At 37.3% G+C, this 20775-nt stretch overlaps 1 protein-coding gene across 2 annotated transcripts; it reads right to left on the reverse strand.

The window, feature by feature from the left end:
* Positions 1-9772: 9772 nt before the first annotated feature.
* On the reverse strand, positions 9773-15801 carry cta (Guanine nucleotide-binding protein subunit alpha cta). Of its 2 annotated transcripts, XM_017627408.1 has the most exons (7): positions 15663-15801; positions 15017-15579; positions 14747-14885; positions 14474-14679; positions 14288-14419; positions 10590-10729; positions 9773-10524 (listed from the first exon to the last, which is right to left on the reverse strand). In XM_017627408.1, the coding sequence occupies exons 2-7, from the start codon at positions 15305-15307 to the stop codon at positions 10167-10169; spliced, it is 1266 nt and encodes a 421-aa protein (XP_017482897.1). In that variant the 5' UTR covers positions 15308-15579; positions 15663-15801; the 3' UTR covers positions 9773-10166. The 2 variants fall into 2 exon arrangements, with proteins under 2 accessions (XP_017482897.1, XP_017482889.1); XM_017627400.1 differs by having other exon boundaries at positions 15017-15801.
* Positions 15802-20775: the final 4974 nt, after the last annotated feature.

The following is a 20775-nucleotide window of genomic DNA, read 5'->3' on the forward strand; positions in this document are numbered from 1 at the left end:
CAAATCTCTAATAGCGAAGATTTTTTTTCTGAGTTATGATTTTTTATAGAAAATATACGTTTTTGTGGTACATAAAGCATTGTTCACTCAAAATCCGTACGCATAAAATGGGTTATATCTTTTTAACAGGTTTTCAGAAAAAAATATTTGATACGTTAAAATAAAGAGAAAACATTCCGCTATAGATAGATATTAGCGAAACTTGAATATTTTGCTTGGATAAACAAATAACAGACAATTTGTTTGATAATAATAAAATTTTTCTGAACACCCGTTCTAGAGACTTGAGTAGTCAACTTGTTCCACTAAACTATCTTTAGTTTATTTTTTTTCATAGTTCGCGCATCTCTACTAATTTTTTTTTTTAATAAATACCGTGTATTATATATGTATATTTTTCGATTTGACGTAAATAGGACATATTCGTAAATTGATGACTTCCAGAACTTTATTCACATCATTGGCTTCAAACCGATTTAAAGTTACCTGTGAATAATTAGTTCTCATAAAAACCCACCAACACTTTACAAAAGGTCCAAAGTAATTGATACAATGAAATAACACTTTGTGCAAGCGCTCCTTCCAGCATATTTCGGGGGTCTATGACCCATTGTGGAGTCTGATCGAATTTTAATGAGACTGTTTCGATTCTCTCATCATTTCATATCCCTTTGTCATATGTGTCAACTTATATAAATTTAGTTTTAAGAGGATATCACCCTGTTTCTTTTTAGCTTAAAACTTTTGACGTGGGAGTTGACCGAAGTCAAGTTTTAAACATGTTTTTTAGNTGTGAACATTGGGGTAAAGTAAACGGGTGAGGCTTTTGTTATAAAATTAATTTAATCTAACAGAATTATATATATTATAACTCGATAAGGTTTAAGTCTTGCCATAGCTTCCATTCGCTGAACTGTGGATAATCGTTTTCCACTTCTCTCGCGCAATCTTCTTCTGATAAGCCGTTTTTTTTTTATAATTGAGGTAAAGGCCTTATCCTTAAGCTGGTGCGAAATGATTTTTGTTTTTTTGAGATTAGCTTACTCTGTTAGTTTAAGCAGAAGGAATCCATTCATTGATTTTTTGAGGAAAATTAGAAGTTTTTGGTATATTTAATTTTAATTTAATTTTTGATCTCGAGAGTGTCGGATTTTCAACGAATTCGATCAACGGTATTTTTTGAGCAGCCATTTCCAACGCGAATAAAACTGTCAAATTAAAAGCCAGTACTATGAAATTTCAACCTCATAATGGTAGATCTATTGTCTAACGATCTGCATTGCAACTTTTTAATACATTCAAACAATTGCCGTACAGTAATTGCTGGAACGCGTACCGATTTTAAGTGAACAATGCTTTACTACAATATTCTTATATTGTTTAACTAAATGGAACATATGTATGTAATATATCAGCAAAAAGTACAGCCGTGATCATTTTTTGTGTATCAAATAGATATTAGAACGCACTTTCCACCATACAGTTTCGATTATAAAAAGCGGGAAAATGTGATTGCTGGAATCTATTAAATTTTGACAAAGTTATGGGCATTTAAAAAAAAAATTCTCACTGTCAATTCGAATAATCGATTTTTGCCTGAAAAACAAAATCGCGTTTAATTCGGCCGAAAAATTTTTCCGAGCCAAAAGAAAAAATACGTGTCTCATTATTTGGACCAACAAACAATGTATTTGAGTTTGGTCGAAATTAAAAATCATGCTCGTACCTGACCGGTTGTCTGGAAATGGAAAGCATCCATAGTTTAGAAAGAGCCTGCCTGAAACTGTACAATAAAGCAAATAAGCAAAAAGATGTATAGAATTGACAACAACAACCACGCTGTCAAGTTTAAATAGCGGCAAATCAGCTGCACTTGATAGTAGTTGGTTGAATAAGGAAAATGAATTAGCAACAAGAGTTTACGGGATGTACATAGCTCAGTGGTTAACGCTTCTGACTTTGAACATCGAATTCGCAGGTTCGATCCCTGCTGAAGTCTAGAAAAAAAAAGTCTGATGAGGAGATGTGGTGATCTCCGAAATAGTGCTATAACTTCTACCGCTTAGACTTTGTTGCTTTTTCAATTTTTCCTAATAAACAATCGTGGTACAAAGCTCAATAAAAATATTAAAAATAAAATGTTAACAAGCCACAATAACATTGACAAATACATAGTTTAGGAAGAGCCTGCCTGAAACTATACAAAAAAGCAAATAAGCAAATGGATGTATAGAATTGACAACAACAACCACGCTGTCGAGTTTAAATAGCGGCAAATCAGCTGCACTTGATAGTAGTTGGTTGAATAAGGAAAATGAATTAGCAACAAGAGTTTACAGGGTGTACATAGCTCAGTGGTTAACGCTTCTGACTTTGCACATCGATTATACAGGTTCGATCCCTGCTGAAGTCTGATGAGGAGATGTGGTGATCTCCGAAATAGCTGCTATAACTTCTACCGCTGAGACTTAGTTGCTTTTTCAATGTTTCCTAATAAACAATCGTGTTATAAAGCTCAATAAAAATATTAAAAATAAAATGTTAATAAGCCGCAATAACATTGACAAATAAGTAGTTTTCTAGTTAGAGAATATAATCATGAAGAAAAATATATTTACATTAATTAGAGATAAATCCTACGAATTGATTTATGCAAAAAAATCTACCCTTTTTTTTAATGTACCCCTTTTGAAGATGGTGTGCTATATGTAGACCCGACAGTCGTAAAAACGTTGCAGAATAGGAATTAATAATGTGACCAACCGTACTTCTTTCGGAAGTACAGTACTTCTTTTTTCACTCTTGTACTTCATACTTCAAAGTACAGTAAATGTACTTCTTTGCGATACATAGTACTTCAGGCCAAGTACGTCTCCGATCTCCTTGTCATATCGCCTGGGCGATAAATCTGTTCAAACTTTTCAAGTCGCCGGGACCGATGGCATCATATCTGCGCACCTGCAAAGGGCTCAGGAGGTGTCGTGCAATTGGTTGGCTTCTTTCTATGCGAACTGCGTGAGGAAAAGGCTTTCATGTTTGTCCTAGAGATTTTAGGCCTATCAGTCTGTCTTCATTTTTACTAAAAACGGCACTACACATAAGAAACGCGATTTCTTGTGACTGTCTTTCAAAAGCCCAACATGCTTATTGCAAGAAAAGGTCGGTAGATACCGCCCTGCATACATTGCTAAAGTAGTTAGAGGAAGCCTTCACGTATAAGAATTATGCAGTAGAGACCTTCCTCGATATCTAGGGGGCCTTCAACAATGTCACTCCAGAGGAAATATTGAAGTCTATTCATATTCTGGGGGGTTAAAACCAACCTAGTAAGGCTTATCCACAGCTTACTTCGTCACAGAACTGTCACGGCAGAGTGGGGAAGCGCCTAAGCTCAGCGCACAATCAATAGGGGCACTCCGAAAGGTGGTGTTCTCTCCTCCTGCTCTGGATTTCAATTGTAAATGACCTGTTAGAGGAACTGGAAAAAGCGCGCTGTCGGGTGATCGCCTATGTAGATGATGTAGACGATTTCTAAACACCCTTTTTGATCTGGCCCTAGGTTACCTGAACCAGGTAACTAGTTGGACGATCAACGGCAAGACAGAAGTGGTCTTGTTTGACAGGAAGTATAAGATTCCCGTTGTGACCCTCTTCTCGAGTGGGGGTGTTCGTTTGCGGCTCTCAGTCAGGGTCAAGTACTTAGGCTTGATCCTGGATAGTAAGCTGTTGTTGAAATGTAACATTGAGGAAAGAAGGCGTCGGTTGCCTTGTACTGCTGCAGGGGAGATACCTGTAAAAGGTGACGTCTCTCGCCTAAAATAATTCATTAGCTCCATAGACCCAGATTTATGCCTATCTTGTTTCACGGAGCCCTTGTCTGGTGGAACTCTCTAAGGCTAAACTTGTAAAACAACTGGAGCGTTTACAGCGGATAGCCCTTATTGGAATTAGTAGAGCTCTTAGGAACCACATATACACTGGCCCTTAACGTCTTGTTCAACATGGCGGCTACATATATTTTAGACAGAATTGTCGCAGCACGAACTGCTATAAGGCTCAGGGAAACTTCGCCCTGAACACATATATTACAGCGCTTCTGCAATAGATCCCAGAAGCGGTGAACTTCTTGACGGGCGGATCAAAACATGGAGACAGGGTTGGTGGAGGTTTCTTCAGTTGGAAACTCTTCACCAGAACTATGTTCAGGCTTCCGGACTTCTGCAGTGTCTTTCAGGTGAAAATAGCCGCCAGCAAGGAAGTGGTAGACTCACTGCTAAAGGGTATGATGGTGCGCTCAAAATCGATAAAGGAATGTCTTACCGCTCAATCAATCGCTTCGGAGTTCTTCTTAGTAGCGCTAGTTTAGGAGCCGGACCACAGTGAAATCGCGGAAAACTGCGTGGCTGATAACCTGGCGTCGGAAAGACACCCTAAAAACGTTATCCCCAGATAATAAGCAAGTAGGAATGCCTCGCCCCCTGCGGTACACTCTTGGATGGTCCAGTGTTAGCTCGGCGAGCGCTAGAATAACACGCATACTTCGTTTTCGCGATAATGAAATTTCGTACTCTACTGAATACCTAATGAAATAGACAAAAGAAAGGAGTGTTCCTTTTATGACATAATAAAGGAAGAAAGAGTTTCTCTGCTGCAGAAAATGTTTTTATAGGGCACTTTAAAATGCTTTTTGCAGCGCAAGACACGAGTGGCCCATCGTTATCCATTAAAGGTGCCGAAAAATACGTTACCTCAAGGGCTAGTGATGGAGGTTCTAACAGGCCATTGCCTGATCCTGATCAACTGATCCTTTTGGTATCGGCTGTCAAGGGGAAGGTGAAGTGGAATCATCTCCACACTTTCTTTAGACTATCCAACCTTCGGGAGGCTAAGATGGAAGCGTTTTGGCTCGCACTTTCTAACTAACACAGAGCTCTCAGGGATCGAGATAAGCCGCATTCGAAATTTGGTAATCGGCAAGCGGCGTCTCACCGACTAAATTAAGGGTATCCGTTCAGTTTTTCCGTGGTATTAAAAATGACAATCTCCCCATTGCCTTGGGTGCCCTCCTTAAACTAACCCAACCTAACCAGTACTTCTTTGAGCTATGCCTACAGTATATCCCTATTCTTAAGAAGAAGATGTACAAACTACCGTAGTATACGGAGCGTTTAAAGCATCTAAAAAATTTAAAAAAACAAATTTAGCGAATTGTATAAATCATCCAACGACTTCGCGCATCTTCTCAAGTTGCGGTACTTTCTAAAAGAATAAAATTGTTTAAAAAAATTTCTATGCCGGAGTTATATTTTAAACTTTGAAGCTAATATTATCTCGAATCTTAAATCTTTCTGGCGTTTCATTGATGCTCGAAAATCTTGCTCATCAATTCCAACAAATGTTTTCTACAATGGTCGTTCCGCAAATTCAGCCTCCGACTAGGCAAACCTTTTTCGCTGAGTGTTTTGCGCCAACTTAGTCAATGACCTGGACTCGAATATAACGGGCTCTAGCTCCCCTAGTAACTCTTCGCTGAATTTTGGTTCGTTAACCATATACACTGAGGACGTTTTCAAAGGAATTGGTGATCTTGAGCCATCTTCACAAAGCGATGTAGATGGTGTCTCGGCCTTTCTGTTGAAAAACTGTCTATGTTTAGCTGAGCCTCTTACTTCTATCATCAATCACTCTCTGGCCTCAGGCATATTTGTGGACGACTGGAAACAAACGTCGGTAACCCCTATCTTTAAAAATGGGACTCAATTTATCATCATGGATCACAAGTCGTTGATTCAAACTGTTGAGCCGACTTGAAAAAACTATCCCCATGACACACTGGAATCTCATCAGTCAGTCATCTACTGACATCAGACACATTAGCGGAGCTGACTTCCTCATAGCGGTCGTGCTATCGACGATCGAAACATTAACAGCTCCCTCACCATTAGATTTGAGGCCGTTTACTATACGACGAGCAAGAAGCGAGTGTGGTATTGAGAAAATTACTCAATAACAATGAAACTTCCTTACATTTGGTCAAGTAAGAACAGATAGGCACAGGAATCGAGATCTTCTGCGATGATTAAAGGAAGATAAGATCATACGTACACAAGACTCTTCGCCAAGAGGTTTTCGACGCCACGCATGGTTTCACGCCTCCTAATCAAGGGTATAACGCGACACCGTGCGCATTAAAATAAATAAAACTCAATAATAATTATTATTTCTAAGCGAAAAAAACTAAAATCATAAAATAATGATCAAATGCTGATTTAAATTATTTTACTCATAATGATTACCGTCCCTGTTAAATACACAACTGAGTATTATTGTTGGGAATCTCCTGCAGATAAACAGAGTTTTCCTATACAAAAATATTGATTCTTAAGAATTCTGTACCATTTCCACGTAAAGTTTTTTTTCCCCATATAAAAAACGTTTAAAACTTTGTTCGCTCTGGGCGACCTCTAAATATTTTTTGATTTCAAAAATAAAAAATATCGGTATATTTTTTCGGTATAGAACGATCCTAGAGGGTGAGAGCATTAAAATTCCGACTTTACATTTTCACATGCATTTTTGGACCATCCTAATATTCAGTCAGCTTGCTCTGATGGGCTCTGGGCGCGTTTGAGCGCTACAACGCTCCAGGGGTAGATGGCATCCGGTCGGTGATGTTGCAGCAGGGCAGTGAGAGTGTAATACCGCATCTTGTGGACAGAATGAGAAGCAGTCTTGCGGAAGCGTATGCCCCACAGTTGTGCGGAGAGCGCAAGTAATCTTTATGCCGAAAGTGGGTTAAAGGGACTACTTGCTAGAGAAGTTCTTTAGACCAATAAGCTTAACCTCCTTTGCGTTAAAAGCAATTGAGAAGACAGACACAGTCCTGTATCAACTGACAACCTAGATTCGGGGTGCCCTTGAATGCGGTGAATCAGTGCTCTGCGCCTTTCTCGATGTAGACGGAGCGTTTGACAACACGTCACACTCTGGAGTGCGCAGAGCACTAGAGAGGAGAAACGTGCAGCCAGCGATCTGCAATCGGGTGGATGCACTCCTGCGTACAAGGATTGCTGAAACCGAGGTAGGGGACAGCATGGTACAACTTCAGACAACAAAGGGCTGCTCGCATGGAGGGCTCTTATCACCCCTTCTGTGCAGCTTAGCGGTGGATGAACTCCTTCAACTTCTCTCCGACAATGGTATCCGCTGCCAAGGCTATGCGGAAGATATAGTGATTATTGCCAGGGGGAAGTTTGAGAGCACCCTCTGTTACATCATTCAAAGAGGCTTAAGATTTACGAAGGGATAGTGCAAAAAGTTAGGGCTTATCATGAATCCTGCCAAAACTGCCATCATTCCTTTTACTAGGAAAAGAGCCCTTCCGAGCATGAGGGACATAACCTTGGAGGGGTCGTGATCACCGTCGCCAGCGAAGTGAAGTATCTGAGACTAATCCTAGACACCAAACTTCTATGGAAGAAACATGTGCCCGCGATTACATCCATGGCCATGAAAGCTTTAATGACGTGGAAGTGTCTGGGATGGCATTTCATCATGATAGTACATCCAATGATTACCTATGGGGCGGTAGCTTTGGTTTCAAGAACTACTCTAGCCACGGTGAGACAATCGCTCATCAAGCTACAACGACTGGCATGTGTATGCATAACAGGAGCGATTCGCACATATCCGACGACAGTAGACCATAGAGCAGGCAGCCAAAAAACTCTGCTTAACATTCCGAGCGAGGGATTTGGAAAAGGTAAAGTCATTTCCTCTAGGAGTGTCTCCGCTTTCGAAGCACTAGGGTTGCACTCTGCACTGGTACACGAATTGCTCGAAGACCCCAGCTGGAATTGTCGGACCCAGGGCCAGGATTTCTGTTCCTATGAGGAAATATCCGAGCATCTTTCAAGCAGAAGTTTACGCCATCTACCCAGAAGGTATAGAGGGTATAGAAAAGAGGGAATCATAATCCTAAATGATAGCTAGGCAGCACTCAGGCCTCTCATATCCTATGAGGTCAAATCGTCGCTGGTCCCAGAGTGTATTGAGCTGCTTAACTCCCTGGGTAGACACAATAACATCAAATTAGCGTGGGTGCCTGGTCACACGGGAGTAGAGGGTAACGAGGCGGCAGCCATTACTCCAGTTGGCCCTGAGCCCTTCCTAAGAGTGGGTCCCAACACTCTAAAAGAGGAGCTTAGGATAGAGAGGATCACTATGAGGGATCTAAAGTGGCAAAGTTCGTCAGGAATGCGTCAGGCAAAGAGTTTATTGGAAGGTTACAACTGAAGGAGATTCCAAAGTTTAATTGACCTCCCAAAAAGCATCTATACAAGCTGGGGATATGGTCGAGTGACCTTTGTCAGTTTTGCTACTCTACCAGCGAGACACCTCTACACATCCTCACCGAATGGGATGCAGTCTGCAGAAGACGTGAGAGAAGTTTAGGCTTAATGTGACCCCAGGTAAGGCGCATTCACTCCCTATCCCCTAAGGTACTGGTGAATTTTCTCAGGGATTTAGGTTTAGAGGAGGTATTGTGAAGAATGGAGGACACAATAGACCACTAGGTCGCGGTGCAAACCTCATTTTATGATCTATCTATCTATCTATCTATGGCCTCGCGCATCGTATAACAGGAGCCACGACCAAGGGCCAAATCGTCACATACGATATCGTATTACTCGTCACGTAAAAACACATTTTTCGGATTATGACAAACGTGAACGTACTCTTTATCCCATTCAGCTTACACGACTGACGTATCAGGTAATTTTCTTTCGTATGGTTTTCGATCCGTGAACGGATGTTACGATTCGAGGCCAAGCTGGTAAAGAATAATTTCGTATGAGAGGCGGTGAGTTCAGACATACGAGCACGGGTCCGCAGTTGACATTTTTGGGCCGTTTCCTGATTACGAGGTTATACGTACTGTTTAACGTGTGTTGATAGGTTCTAGATGTGGATCGAAGTAGATTCGTAGTACTTAAGCTCATCACTACAGATCAGAGCAAACAATTTGAAAGCAGTGTTTTCAGCGAGCTGACACCACCAGCTATCACCCGCTTCCGAACGGCAGAATAGAGAGGTGGCATCGGGCGTAGAAGGCTGCGTTAAGGTGTCACACAGCAAACGTGAATTGGGTAGACATTTACCAGTCGTTCTTCTGGGGCTACTTTGTCTCCCCAGCGAATTCTTTGATAGCCCCCAAGAAAAACTAGTAGATGAAACAAAAACCGAGTGAAACGCTCTGGAAATAGAATTATACAGCGTCGATAAAAACGCATAGTAACAAGATATATATTTCAATACCTTATTTTTTATTTTATTTTTTGTTTTAAATATCAAAGGGACAATTTATTTGATCGATTCATAAAGCGATAAAATACATGGATCACAATAAACCTTGGTTGAATAGGTAATTTGTTAAAGAGGAGTGGATAATATCTTTCTGTTGTGTAAGAATATATGTATGTATGTATATAAAAATATATATATATATGTATATATTTTTTTGATTTGTAAATGTTAGTAGAAACTTGTAAATTCTGTTACGTCAACCTTTTATAGAACATTCTTTTGTTTGTATATGTATGCTTGTATAAAATGCGATATAATACGCAGTTATTGCTGATTTTTTATACTGATATTCTGACATTTTTTTAATATCGTCCACTTTAATTTTAAAAATTTGTAAGAATGTTTATACTTTATACATTATGCAAAAATATAATTAAAATATAAATACATTATATTTATGTGTATGAATATATTCGATACTTAAGTATGTATATACGGTAAGTATAAACGTATTAATATATTTATTCAAAACAAATTATATACATTAAAAACTTTACACTGATATATTCGTATTAGGCCTTGCAAGCAGCACATTTTGGATGGAAAATGTACCTATAATGCATTTAGTGGGGATTTATACATTTGCATGTTATCAACCAAAGTAACAATTACATATACTTGTATATATAGACTATATTCATGCATACATGTATGTTTATGTATAACTGTTTTGTATCTGGATATTGGTTTTCATATGTTGTTGGCGTATTAATTTTTATTTATGTAAATTCCCGTATTACTAATATTTTGTATAATTTCACAGATAATGTGATAGAAATACTATAGCTAGCTGCCCATTTTCATTGTAACATCAAGGCATTTAAATTCCTCTGTAGTATTGTATCTTTGACTGAATTGAATACAACTTTTATATTTCGGGTGTCTATGGCAGTGGTGAAGTGGTGATAGATCCGGCTTTGAGGACTTTTGTGCACACTCATAAACATTTGCAAAGTGAAATTCTGCACATCAAGCAGCGAATGTGGGTTCCCGCTGAATTGGGGATAAAACCAGCGGATATCAGTCTCTGGATTGCGTACTTTTTGCTCAAGCAAATCAGTTTTGTTTAGAAATAATATTATAGATATTCCCTTAAACGTATTATTATTAACGATCGTGTCGAATATGTTTTTCGATTCTTCCAAACGGTTGGTTTTTCTGTAAATATATATATGGAGACATTTTAAGCAAATATTCTTATTTTTAATTGTATTTGATTTTACCTATCTTCAGCAAGAACTTGATCAAACTCTGAACTGGATACCAAGAATATGATCGATGTTACAGATGAGTCAAAACATTTAGTCCACTTTTGTCGTTGAGTACGCTGGCCGCCAACATCAACAAACACAAATGGAATGTTCTAAAATTAAAATTATTTGTGGTTATTTATGTATATTTGTGTATTTATATGCATAAAAGAATTTGCATGGAAGAAAGTCAAAGGATTGTCACTTCAGAAGCATACTTAAACATAAAATTATACTTAGCCCGTCAAATACTCTTAAAATTATGACTGAAATACAAAAGCTTACAATTCAATCCATGATACAAAAAAGAAGGTAGTTCCATTTAATGACATTCGTTGTTGTTGCTAACCATTTGACTTTTAATAAAATTATGACATTTCATAAAATTCATGCTACCTGATCACCAGAGATAATATTTTTTTTTTTGTAAAAGTAAACAAAAATGTATGAAAATGAGTGAAGTTTAGTGAAGTTATTGAACATATATGAAAGGAGGGCTGCATGACCATCCGTCACCTCTCGAATTCAAGTACAGATTTCGATCATACCTTCTAGGTAATTTTTTAACCACTTAAAGAAATTATTGTTGTTGTCATAAAGATTCTAAAATGTATGCATGAACTTTATTAGGGCGAAACGAAACTATTTTGAGCACGGAAACAAATGTTGAGTCTTCAAGTGAAGTAATGTTAAAATTTGAAGAGGAGTTGCTCAGTGAAAATGTTTTCAAACCACTTAACGATATTGAAATATCCGCAGAAGAAGAACTCGAGGTAAACTCCTTACCCTTTCGTTTTTATTTGATTTCTAATTTTTTTAAGTAGCTCGCAGAAGAGCATGAAGCAGAAGATTTCATCAGTCCACTCAAAGATGTGGAATATGATGGACTTGAAAATTTTGCCGGCTACATAATTTCGAAAATGGGGTTGACAAAACTAGGCTTCAGGACGCATGTAGAAAGTGATCAAAATTATACGTATGTTAACTGTTTATCGGAGGGCGGTCTGTACAAGCCTAATTCAAGTTTTTTGCATACATTGGAAATTTTGAATTCAAAATTTGTTGAAATTAATGGTGATTCGCTAACCACAAAGCCAAAATTTTTGCAAAATCTGATGAGAAATTTAAAAGTAAATTTGGACCAAAATATTATAAAAAGATTTTATTTGGGAAGAACATTCTTTAGAATTCGATTTTTAAATCGCAAGATTAAAGAAACATTAAATTGTATATCAAAATAAGAAAATGAAAAAAATAACAACATAATGCACTAATGGTTTTTATTATAAAATAAAAAGAATAATTACAATGTAACAGTTTACATTTTATATATCTTTAATAAAAGAGGGGCAAACCACGTAAGTAAAAAGATATCAAGTACTGATTGTGAGTTTTGATTTGAAATATTCTCACATTGGTAAAAATATGGGAAAGAAAATACTCCGATCTATTGCTTTAATATTATCAAAGTGGCAAGGCCGTTGATAATACTGACAATTTATGAAACTTCAAAAAATTTTATTATCCGTCAAAAGTTGTTTATTGAAACTACCTCCTTTTTTGTATCATGATTCAATCCAGAAACTAATACATATTGTTACCTTAATTCACAGCCCTAACCAAAACTTTTTTCGAAATTGCGTTTTTTTGTTAAGACAGTGTCACACACACGATAGAGTATTTGCCCAAAGTTCGGTGCAAATCGTACCCCATCCAATCAGAAACTAATACATATTATTACCTTGATTCACAGCAATAGCCAACACTTTTCGAAACTGTGTTTTTTTTTGTTAAGACGAGTGTCACACGGTTGGGTATTTGCCCGAAATTCCGTGCAAATCGTATCCCAATCGTGTGATAGCACAAATATTTTTCTTAATCTCAATCACGAAAAAGAATTTGTTCAAATTGTTCAATAGGAGTTCGCTGTACTGTACTAATCGTGTGACTACGTACAAAAAAAAATTTCGTCCCAATTTGTTTATTTTGCACCAAAACCCCAATAAAAGAAATGTACAAATCTGTACAAATGTATCAGTCGTGTGATACTGCATTTAGTACCAGAAACAACAGAGTTACATGCCACTTTTTAAAAAGCCCTACCTGTATTTGATACTTTTTTTATTATTTTTTTTTTTTGTTGGGGCCTAATTACAAGTATTGTCTTCACAGAGAGGTTTGCTTCACATCGAAATTCGTGCTCCCTTAGTTTCATTTTGACGCAGTTCAATGTTGATTCTTTTACTTTTATTTGGCTTTGCTTTTTGTTTTCGCTAAATTTAATTTTTATAATTTGTCAAAATTAATCAATGAAGTGAGCCATACAAATTTTGAATTTATTTACAAGCAAATGTTTTTATCCGGCTTTTGCAAATTAAATAACTTCTCTGCAAGATGATTTGTTTGAAAAAATACGTGTACATATATGGTATATGGGATATGGAAATATCCCTTCTCGCTAGCAGTAAACGTTTTTGTGTGGGCAACAATGATATTTTTTAAATAGGGCAGATCGGAATTTGCGCACTCTGGGAAGACAATACCTGTTATTATTGTACCATCAATTAAGGTAACGATATACTTACAGTGCCGGACAAAAGTATTGGCATAGAGAATTTTTCGCAATGTACTCAAAGTTTTTTATTCTTATTCCTTTTCGCAAATTTTTTATACAAATATAGTTCATACGACAACAAAAGCATAAAAATGAAATCTCTTAAACTTGTGCAAAACTGAGTAAAATTCAATAAATTACTGTACTAACATGCAGTAGTTAACTATGCGGCAAAAACATTAGCAGCTTAAACTTGCACTTTGTTACACTAAAATTTAATGAGCAATAAAACTGTGTACTTAGAATTTTTTTAAAAAATCTGATTAGAAGGTTGCAAGTTGGTACGCTAATTTACTGTATTCTCCTGAGTTTTGCACATTTCATTCGTATGTTTTTTGTTGTAGTAAGAACTATATTTTTTAAAAAGAATAGCGATAAGAAATCAGAATAAAAATATTTGCACTGCATGTATGTAAAAACAAATGTTTTCTTTTTTTGTATAAAAAGGTAAAGATATTTTATTTCTGATAAGTTCCAGTTGATTTCTTAAAATATCACACAAGTCTGATATGCTAGAGAAAAGTCTTAATAACTCTAAGCCCCAAAACAGCTTGTGGAATACTAGTGCAGTTCTCTTTAGTCCATATGTATTTGTATTATGACAATTTGAACTATGTTGTATCTAAAAGCGATCTCACTCAATACACATACCGTCGATGTTCTTGCAAAACCGCCCATCGACCAGTTGCAAAACCGCCTAAATCGCCGTTGTTATTAAAACTACAGATTTGTAAAATAATAGCTAGAGAAAATACCTCCTATCAGAGCAATGCCTTTAAAGAATAAACCGGTTTTTCGCTCTCCTGTAAAATTTTAGTGCCGTAAGATAGGCGGTTTTGCAATTGAGCGATGGGCGGTTTTGCAAAAACATCGACAATATGCACATGTAAAAAAAAAAATATTTACGGGGTTCTTTTGGAAAAACAACAATATGAGTTGAAAGGACAACTTGAGTCGTTGCGGTCATTTTTTGTGAACATATTTAAATAGTTCATAATATAAATATCGTTTGGGCGGTTACGGCGCCAAAGAGTATTATGCTGAAAATTTCACTTACCTGTATTTTAACGCAAAATTCATAAACTCCTTTGGTTGCTTTCCGACAGTGCAAAATATCCTTATGTGTCGGCACATAATCATATGTAGCAAGGCGGTCAATATCATTTAGGAAGTAACTGACAGAATCACTCTGAAATAAACTTATTAATGTAAACTGACTGTTTTAAGGCACTCACTATCTTACAATTTGAAATTCTCTTCGCCTTTCATAGGCTCGCCTTATGCCACGATCTTGCCATAGTCTACGAATATATGGAGCCCACTGTATGAAATTGTCGATTTCTACTTTACTACATTCTATTAATTTGGCGTAATTCGCATCGTTTTCTCGTTCGTTGTTTTCCCACGGGATTTCCAGTTTTTGACGAGCATCAATCAATACTTGCATTCCTTCAAACATAGATTCCTGTTTAGTTATTCTACACACATTATTGGAAAAAAATGCTTTAAAGCTTACCTCGTAGTACATTTTGATATATCACATATTGGTATTCTCGAATAAGTTCGGGTTCAAAGTTAATTCCGTGTATTATACGCATCTGTTTGAGGAAAGTAGATTTTCCCGATTCGCCAGCGCCCAAAAGCAAAAGTTTTACCTATATTTCCAAAAGTGTTTAACATAAATACATAATTTCTATTTGCGTTTTCAATTATCGCCAATTAACCTGCATACGTATTGGTGTGCATATGTATTTACATATGTAATTTATTTAATCAAGATATTTACCTGTCGGCGAAATGTGTGCTTTTCTTTTTCTAAAAATTTATCGATCTCCCGTGATTTATATCTTTGTTCCAGCTCTTCAGGTGTGTTGCGTAAACGAACAAGGTACGAAAGTATATTTCCGCAACAACGTAGGCAAGCAAATCTTGATGCCATCAGTCCACTACCCTGTCTATTTGTGCGATATGGCTCAGATTCGCGCTGTTGTCCTTCCATCAAGTGTGCCATGGTGCCCATCTCATTATGCGTAGATGCAAGTGTAGCGCTGCGACGAATCGCTGCGTCACCACCCATCTTGTGTATATAGGGCGGGGCAAGGCCGTTCCCGAAATCGCTTCAATTTATTAAAGCTGTCTTATATATATACCAATTAGTAATAGGCTTTATGTCTGGAACCTAATGTTTCTTTTTTATTATATTGACACCATTTCATCACAATGATATCGCTTCTGCTCCAAACAGCCTCCTTTAGCAAGTTAACTAATCAATCCCGCTGAGATGCTGCCGCAGTTTGCTGCAGCAGCCTCAATTGCAATGCAATGGAGTGCACAAAAAAGTTCACTCTTCTATAATAGATTAGGTGAAAAATGCAATTATTTGAAAATAATATACAATGGATGAAAAGAATTTGACGACTGTTTTCTCGTACATCAAAACAATTTTCCGCACTAAAATTTCACTTTTATCCCTGTCTCAGCCCTACTAATGAAATAGTGACATCTGACGTGCGTCGTGAGCGCGACGTCTAGCGGCAAAAAAATGCTTCTTGGTTTTTGGGTACACAATGTACCCAACCAACGTTAGCACTGATTAGTATAAATATTAAAATTTTTATATTAGTTCTGATCCAAAACTTTTCGTGAAAAATCCTGTAAAACTGTCAAACAGCAAAATTACTCTCTGAAGTGAGAGTAAATAGTGAGTAACAACAAAAAGTACAGGAACACAAAACTCATTTTTCCTGTAAAAACGTCAACCAGTGATTGCTTAACACTTTTCATGATTTTACCAGAAGAAAAAGTTCGGGTAAAATCTTGCAACTTCATTCTCTACACAACTCTCCAAAAGCCGCTCTCTTTTACAGGATTTTGGATAATTTGGGAGTACGGGAACATTTTTCCTGCAACTTCCTGCAAGTTCGTGTAAAATCCTGTAAGTTCATGGAGTACTGGATCAGAGCTATTGCAACCGATAGCTCGTCGATTGTTCTTTACGGTTCGTCAATTTTTAACGTTTGTCCGTTCGCCACACATTATTAATTTTTAAATTTTTACTATACGTTATTCCTGCATTAAGCCCCTCCTACAAATTATATTGGGTTTATCATTATTCCAATCGACTTGTTTTCATATTTGCTTTTGCAAGTGAACCACGTGTCTAATCGAAAGTACAAAGTAACCTTACCTTACCATGCCCATCAGGGGCTACAATGCAGGAAACAACGGGTTCGCTGCCTTATCATCCAGCCCTAAACGAAAGAAAAGACCTCCAGCAAATCTCGCGGATGATTTTCCAGAGCTTCCCGATTTAAGCAAATCAACTGCTAACCCTAAATATGTTGTCGTAGCTGCCGCTAACGACCAAAAACCCCCATCACACTATTCCTGTTTTGCAGTTCAAAAATCCTTAAATGTTATAAGCAAGGATATAGAGAAAATCTCTGAGCTTAGAGATGGTAACCTACTTCTCCTTGTCAAACACAAGCGTGCCGCAGAAAAGTTCATCTCCTCCAAACAACTTCCCGGAATATGTGAAATAAACTGTAAATATCATGAAAACCTCAATTTTGTTAAAGGGACCATATTCGCTCCCTTCTTAAAGTCGCTCCCTGATAAAGAAATCGTCAAAGAACTAGCTGTAGAAGGTGTTGTGAACGTTTTCAAATTCACTAGAATGATAGACAACAAAATAACGCCAAGAGGTGTAATCCTACTTACTTTTGATGCGTTCAAACTGCCAGAAACTATTAACATCTCACGGTATAAGGTTAAGATAAGGGAGTACTTCCCAAATACCATGCGATGCAAATCGTGCCAGCTTTTAGGCCACACAACCAAACATAGCAGGAACGCTCGATTATGCCAAATCTGTAGTTTACCCCCTCATTCAAACATAGAATGCCCTCGCATTAGCTGCGCCAATTGTAGTGAAGAGCACCCATCTAATTTCAACAAATGTCCCAAATTTCTGCAGCAGAAAGAGATCTTAAAAATAAAAACGCAACGTAAGTGTACGTTGAATCAAGCAAAAGAGTTTTACTCTGCCCAATTTCCTACACCCTCGTATCCATTTTCCTTCGCTGGCATCACGTCCAGTAATACTACTAAAAACTATTCATCTACAAATTCAAATACTACTAACAACTCGATAACTCACCAACAAGATCATAATACTACAACTAATAATTCACCGTCTTCCTCCCATTTAAACGAGAAATCTTTCAACTACCCACCCGTTTGCCCTCAAACCTCAACTTCATCCAAAGAATTCCAATCTATAAAGACAAAAAGTAACAATTTCAAGCAACACCAGACCAATTCAGCCTACTTCGAACACACATTAATCAAGAATCAACAACTTCAAGCACCACTAAACCAGTCGAATTTATATCAAACTCAGCGATACTGGGCGATCCATTACCCGATTAACTCAGGAACTTTTAAACAATAATCGCTACTTCTCTACGCCGACACGGACGGATTCAGATTCGGATTCCGTAGTTGAGCAATCTGAAAATGTAACGATGAGCTCCTCGGTACCTCATGATGGCATTTAACATACTTCAAAGGAATATCCATGGACCATATAACAACATCAATGAACTAAAATTATTAATTAAAGATTTATCACCCTACATAGTCTCCTTACAGGAATCACACATCCCCTTCAATAAATCTTCAATTTCAAACTCGTTTCATAGTTACTTTCATAACCTACCGCATAACACTACTTCCAAGCAAGGTATATGCGTCATGGTCAAAAAAGGAATAGCGCACAAATTATTACATATCCAATCTCCGATATCGGTCATTGCCATAGAAGTGAATATTGGCTTCAAACTTACAATTGTATCTCTTTACATCCCCCCACAACAACCTTTCAGTCTCAAGGACCTCCTTTATATAACTTCTGCTATTACCACAAATATATTTATAATAGGAGACCTTAACTCATGGAGTCCACTTTGGGGATCCGACTCAGTTAGTCCAAGAGGAAAAATCATTGAAGATCTCATTCTCCTTAATAACTATATTCTTCTAAATGACTCGGCTCCGACCCACTTTACAAGGCACAACACGTTTACACATGTAGACGTATGTATGTGTTCGGTGGGCTTGAGCCCGAACCTCTCCGGTTCAACTTCGTCAAAAGTTGCCACTGTTCCATCGAATCCTGGTACATCTAAACCGAAGTTTATTGTTGAGAGAGCAGACTGGACACTTTTTCAACGTTTGGCAAATGATTATCTAACAAAACATCCCCAGTCTACCAACATCAATCAGGAGACTAGTCAACTTACAAAAATTATTCGTGAGGCAGCACATCTCTCCATACCCCAAACAAATCACAAACGCCACAAAACTATTGTACCATATTGGTCTAATTTTCTTGCAACTCTGAGGGACAAAAAACCACTTTTGTGGCATCTTTAATCTTTTAGAATTCAAAAAAGCGAACGCCTACTTCAAAAAGAAGCTGAAGGAAGCAAAGAGACAACGCCTGGAAAACCTAACTAGTTCTATAACCCCAGATTGCAACCCCAAAAAAAATCTGTTCCAATAGAAAGATGCTTTCGGGAACATACTCTCCACCAGCTGTCAAAGTATTAGACACCACAAAGGGTCCCATATACTCTGCGGTAGACAAGGCAAATCATTTCGGTTCCCCTTGGTCGAATTATTCAAAAGATAGCAGCTTTCATCAAGATTTTGTATTTAAAAAAAATTTAGTGTTATCTGAAGTATACACAGTTAAGTCAATCTCCCCGAGAGCGCAAAAGATTGAATCCCCTATTTCTCTCTTCGAATTTGAAGTAACTCTAAACTCCATGTCAGGAAAAACTCCAGGGTGGGATCGTATTTCATACCCCATTTTAAAAAACCTACCCCTTCAAGTCAAAACCAGAGTGGTGGCATTGTACAACATTATACTAAATCAAGGCAGCTTACCCCACACTTGGAAAAATGCATCAGTTATCCCAATTGCGAAATCTAATAAATGTACCACTTCCACCGCGGGTTATAGACCGATATCTCTGTTGCCATGTTTGAGCAAAGTATTAGAAAAACTTGTTGCCAAACGCATAGTATGGTTCGCTGTTACTAATAATCTACTCGATTCACATCAAGTAGCATTTAAGGAGGGACAGGGAACAATGGACGCTCTGTTGATCTTTGAAAATTTTGTCTCTTCAGCCCTCGACAAAAAACCACGTATCCGTTCGTAAATTTGATATTCATTTAAACCGGTTTTTCTTCAGAAGTAGCCTTATTAGGATACCGTTGTCGTACTTTTGGTATAAAGAAATTGGTTTTTCTTTCGCTTGATATGCATATGACTATACCCCAATTTTACAGTAAAATGCAAAAATAAAGTAGTCTATTACTACGTTTATACGCACGTATTATTTGCAAATAACAATTTGCAAAGTGGTAAACTTTGCCGTATAAACGCTGAGTTAATTTTTTATTAGCAAATAACTAAGGGCCGGTTGTTCAACGTCTGATTAGCACAAATCGGAGGTAGAAGCTCCGGTTAGATACAACGACTGCTTTATCGATCAGATGTTATATGCATGATGTCGAAATCGTCGATAATGAAGTTTAACCGGCAAGTAGTGATAACCAGACATTGAACAACCGGCCCTAAATCACGCAAATAAGTATTGATTAGTGGTACTATTTGCAAAAAAGCGCAAGACGCCGCCGTATTTTCTTTTTCGATGGTCATCTTATTGCCTTTTTATAATCAAGACGTTGCAATTTTCAACTTTATTTTCTTTTTCGATGGCCATATAATTTCCTTTTTATAATCAGGCATGATTAAAAAAGAATTTCTCACCATCGAATAAACAGTGAGTTATATGGTAGACAGACGGAGAAAATTAATTTGAATTAATAAGCATAAATGCAAATTAAAATTTTACCCTTACAGACGGCAGTAATGCGGATAAAGCAGCCGCAAGGTCGTGGGTTCGAGTCCCACGGCCAGTAGACTTTTTTTTATTTCCTTTTCATTCTTTCTTTTATAAGTTATATATTTTTTTACGTTGCTTTCAGTTAGTTGTTGTTGACTTTTTAATAAAGTTGAACTCTAAAAATTAAAATTAACTAATAGTAAAATAAGAAATGTGATAAAAAATAAAGCAAATGAAAACAAAATAAAGTAAAATTAAATATATAGATCAAGTAAAATAAAAAATATATAAAATAAATAATAAAAACAAAAAAAAAATTCGCAATCGCTCTAACCGAGGATCGAACCTGGCATCTACAGGCTTGTAGCCCGTAAGTCTTACCACTCGGCTACCGCGGACGCGGAACTCGCGCGCTTTGTTTGCTTACTTGTACAAAAGACAACAACTGGCCGTTTTACCAGTGTTGTCATCGAAAATTTCCCGAACCCGAGTTAATTCTCAAAAATTTCGTGCATTTGTTCGGCTGCTTATGCTCATTTTAAAGAGGAAAATGCATGAGTTAAAGCAAATTAAGGCTGGTTATGTAAATAATCGAGCCCGTTTGTCTACCGTATGAGGTATTTGC

Source organism: Rhagoletis zephyria, unplaced genomic scaffold (genome assembly GCF_001687245.7).
Source record: "Rhagoletis zephyria isolate East Lansing unplaced genomic scaffold, Rhagoletis_zephyria_1.1 Rzeph_scaffold_00072, whole genome shotgun sequence".
Classification (NCBI taxonomy): Eukaryota; Metazoa; Arthropoda; class Insecta; order Diptera; family Tephritidae; genus Rhagoletis; species Rhagoletis zephyria.

What these genes read in the sequence shown, in the direction of transcription:
- cta (XM_017627408.1), bottom strand. Translation starts at nt 15,307, where the DNA reads ATGGGTGGTGACGCAGCGATTCGTCGCAGCGCTACACTTGCATCTACG. An exon ending in AATTTTGCGTTAAAATACAG is followed by an intron (nt 10,730 to 14,287) that starts GTAAGTGAAATT and finishes TTTTAATTTTAG; the next exon opens with AACATTCCATTTGTGTTTGT. An exon ending in CAAGTTCTTGCTGAAGATAG is followed by an intron (nt 10,525 to 10,589) that starts GTAAAATCAAAT and finishes ATATATTTACAG; the next exon opens with AAAAACCAACCGTTTGGAAG.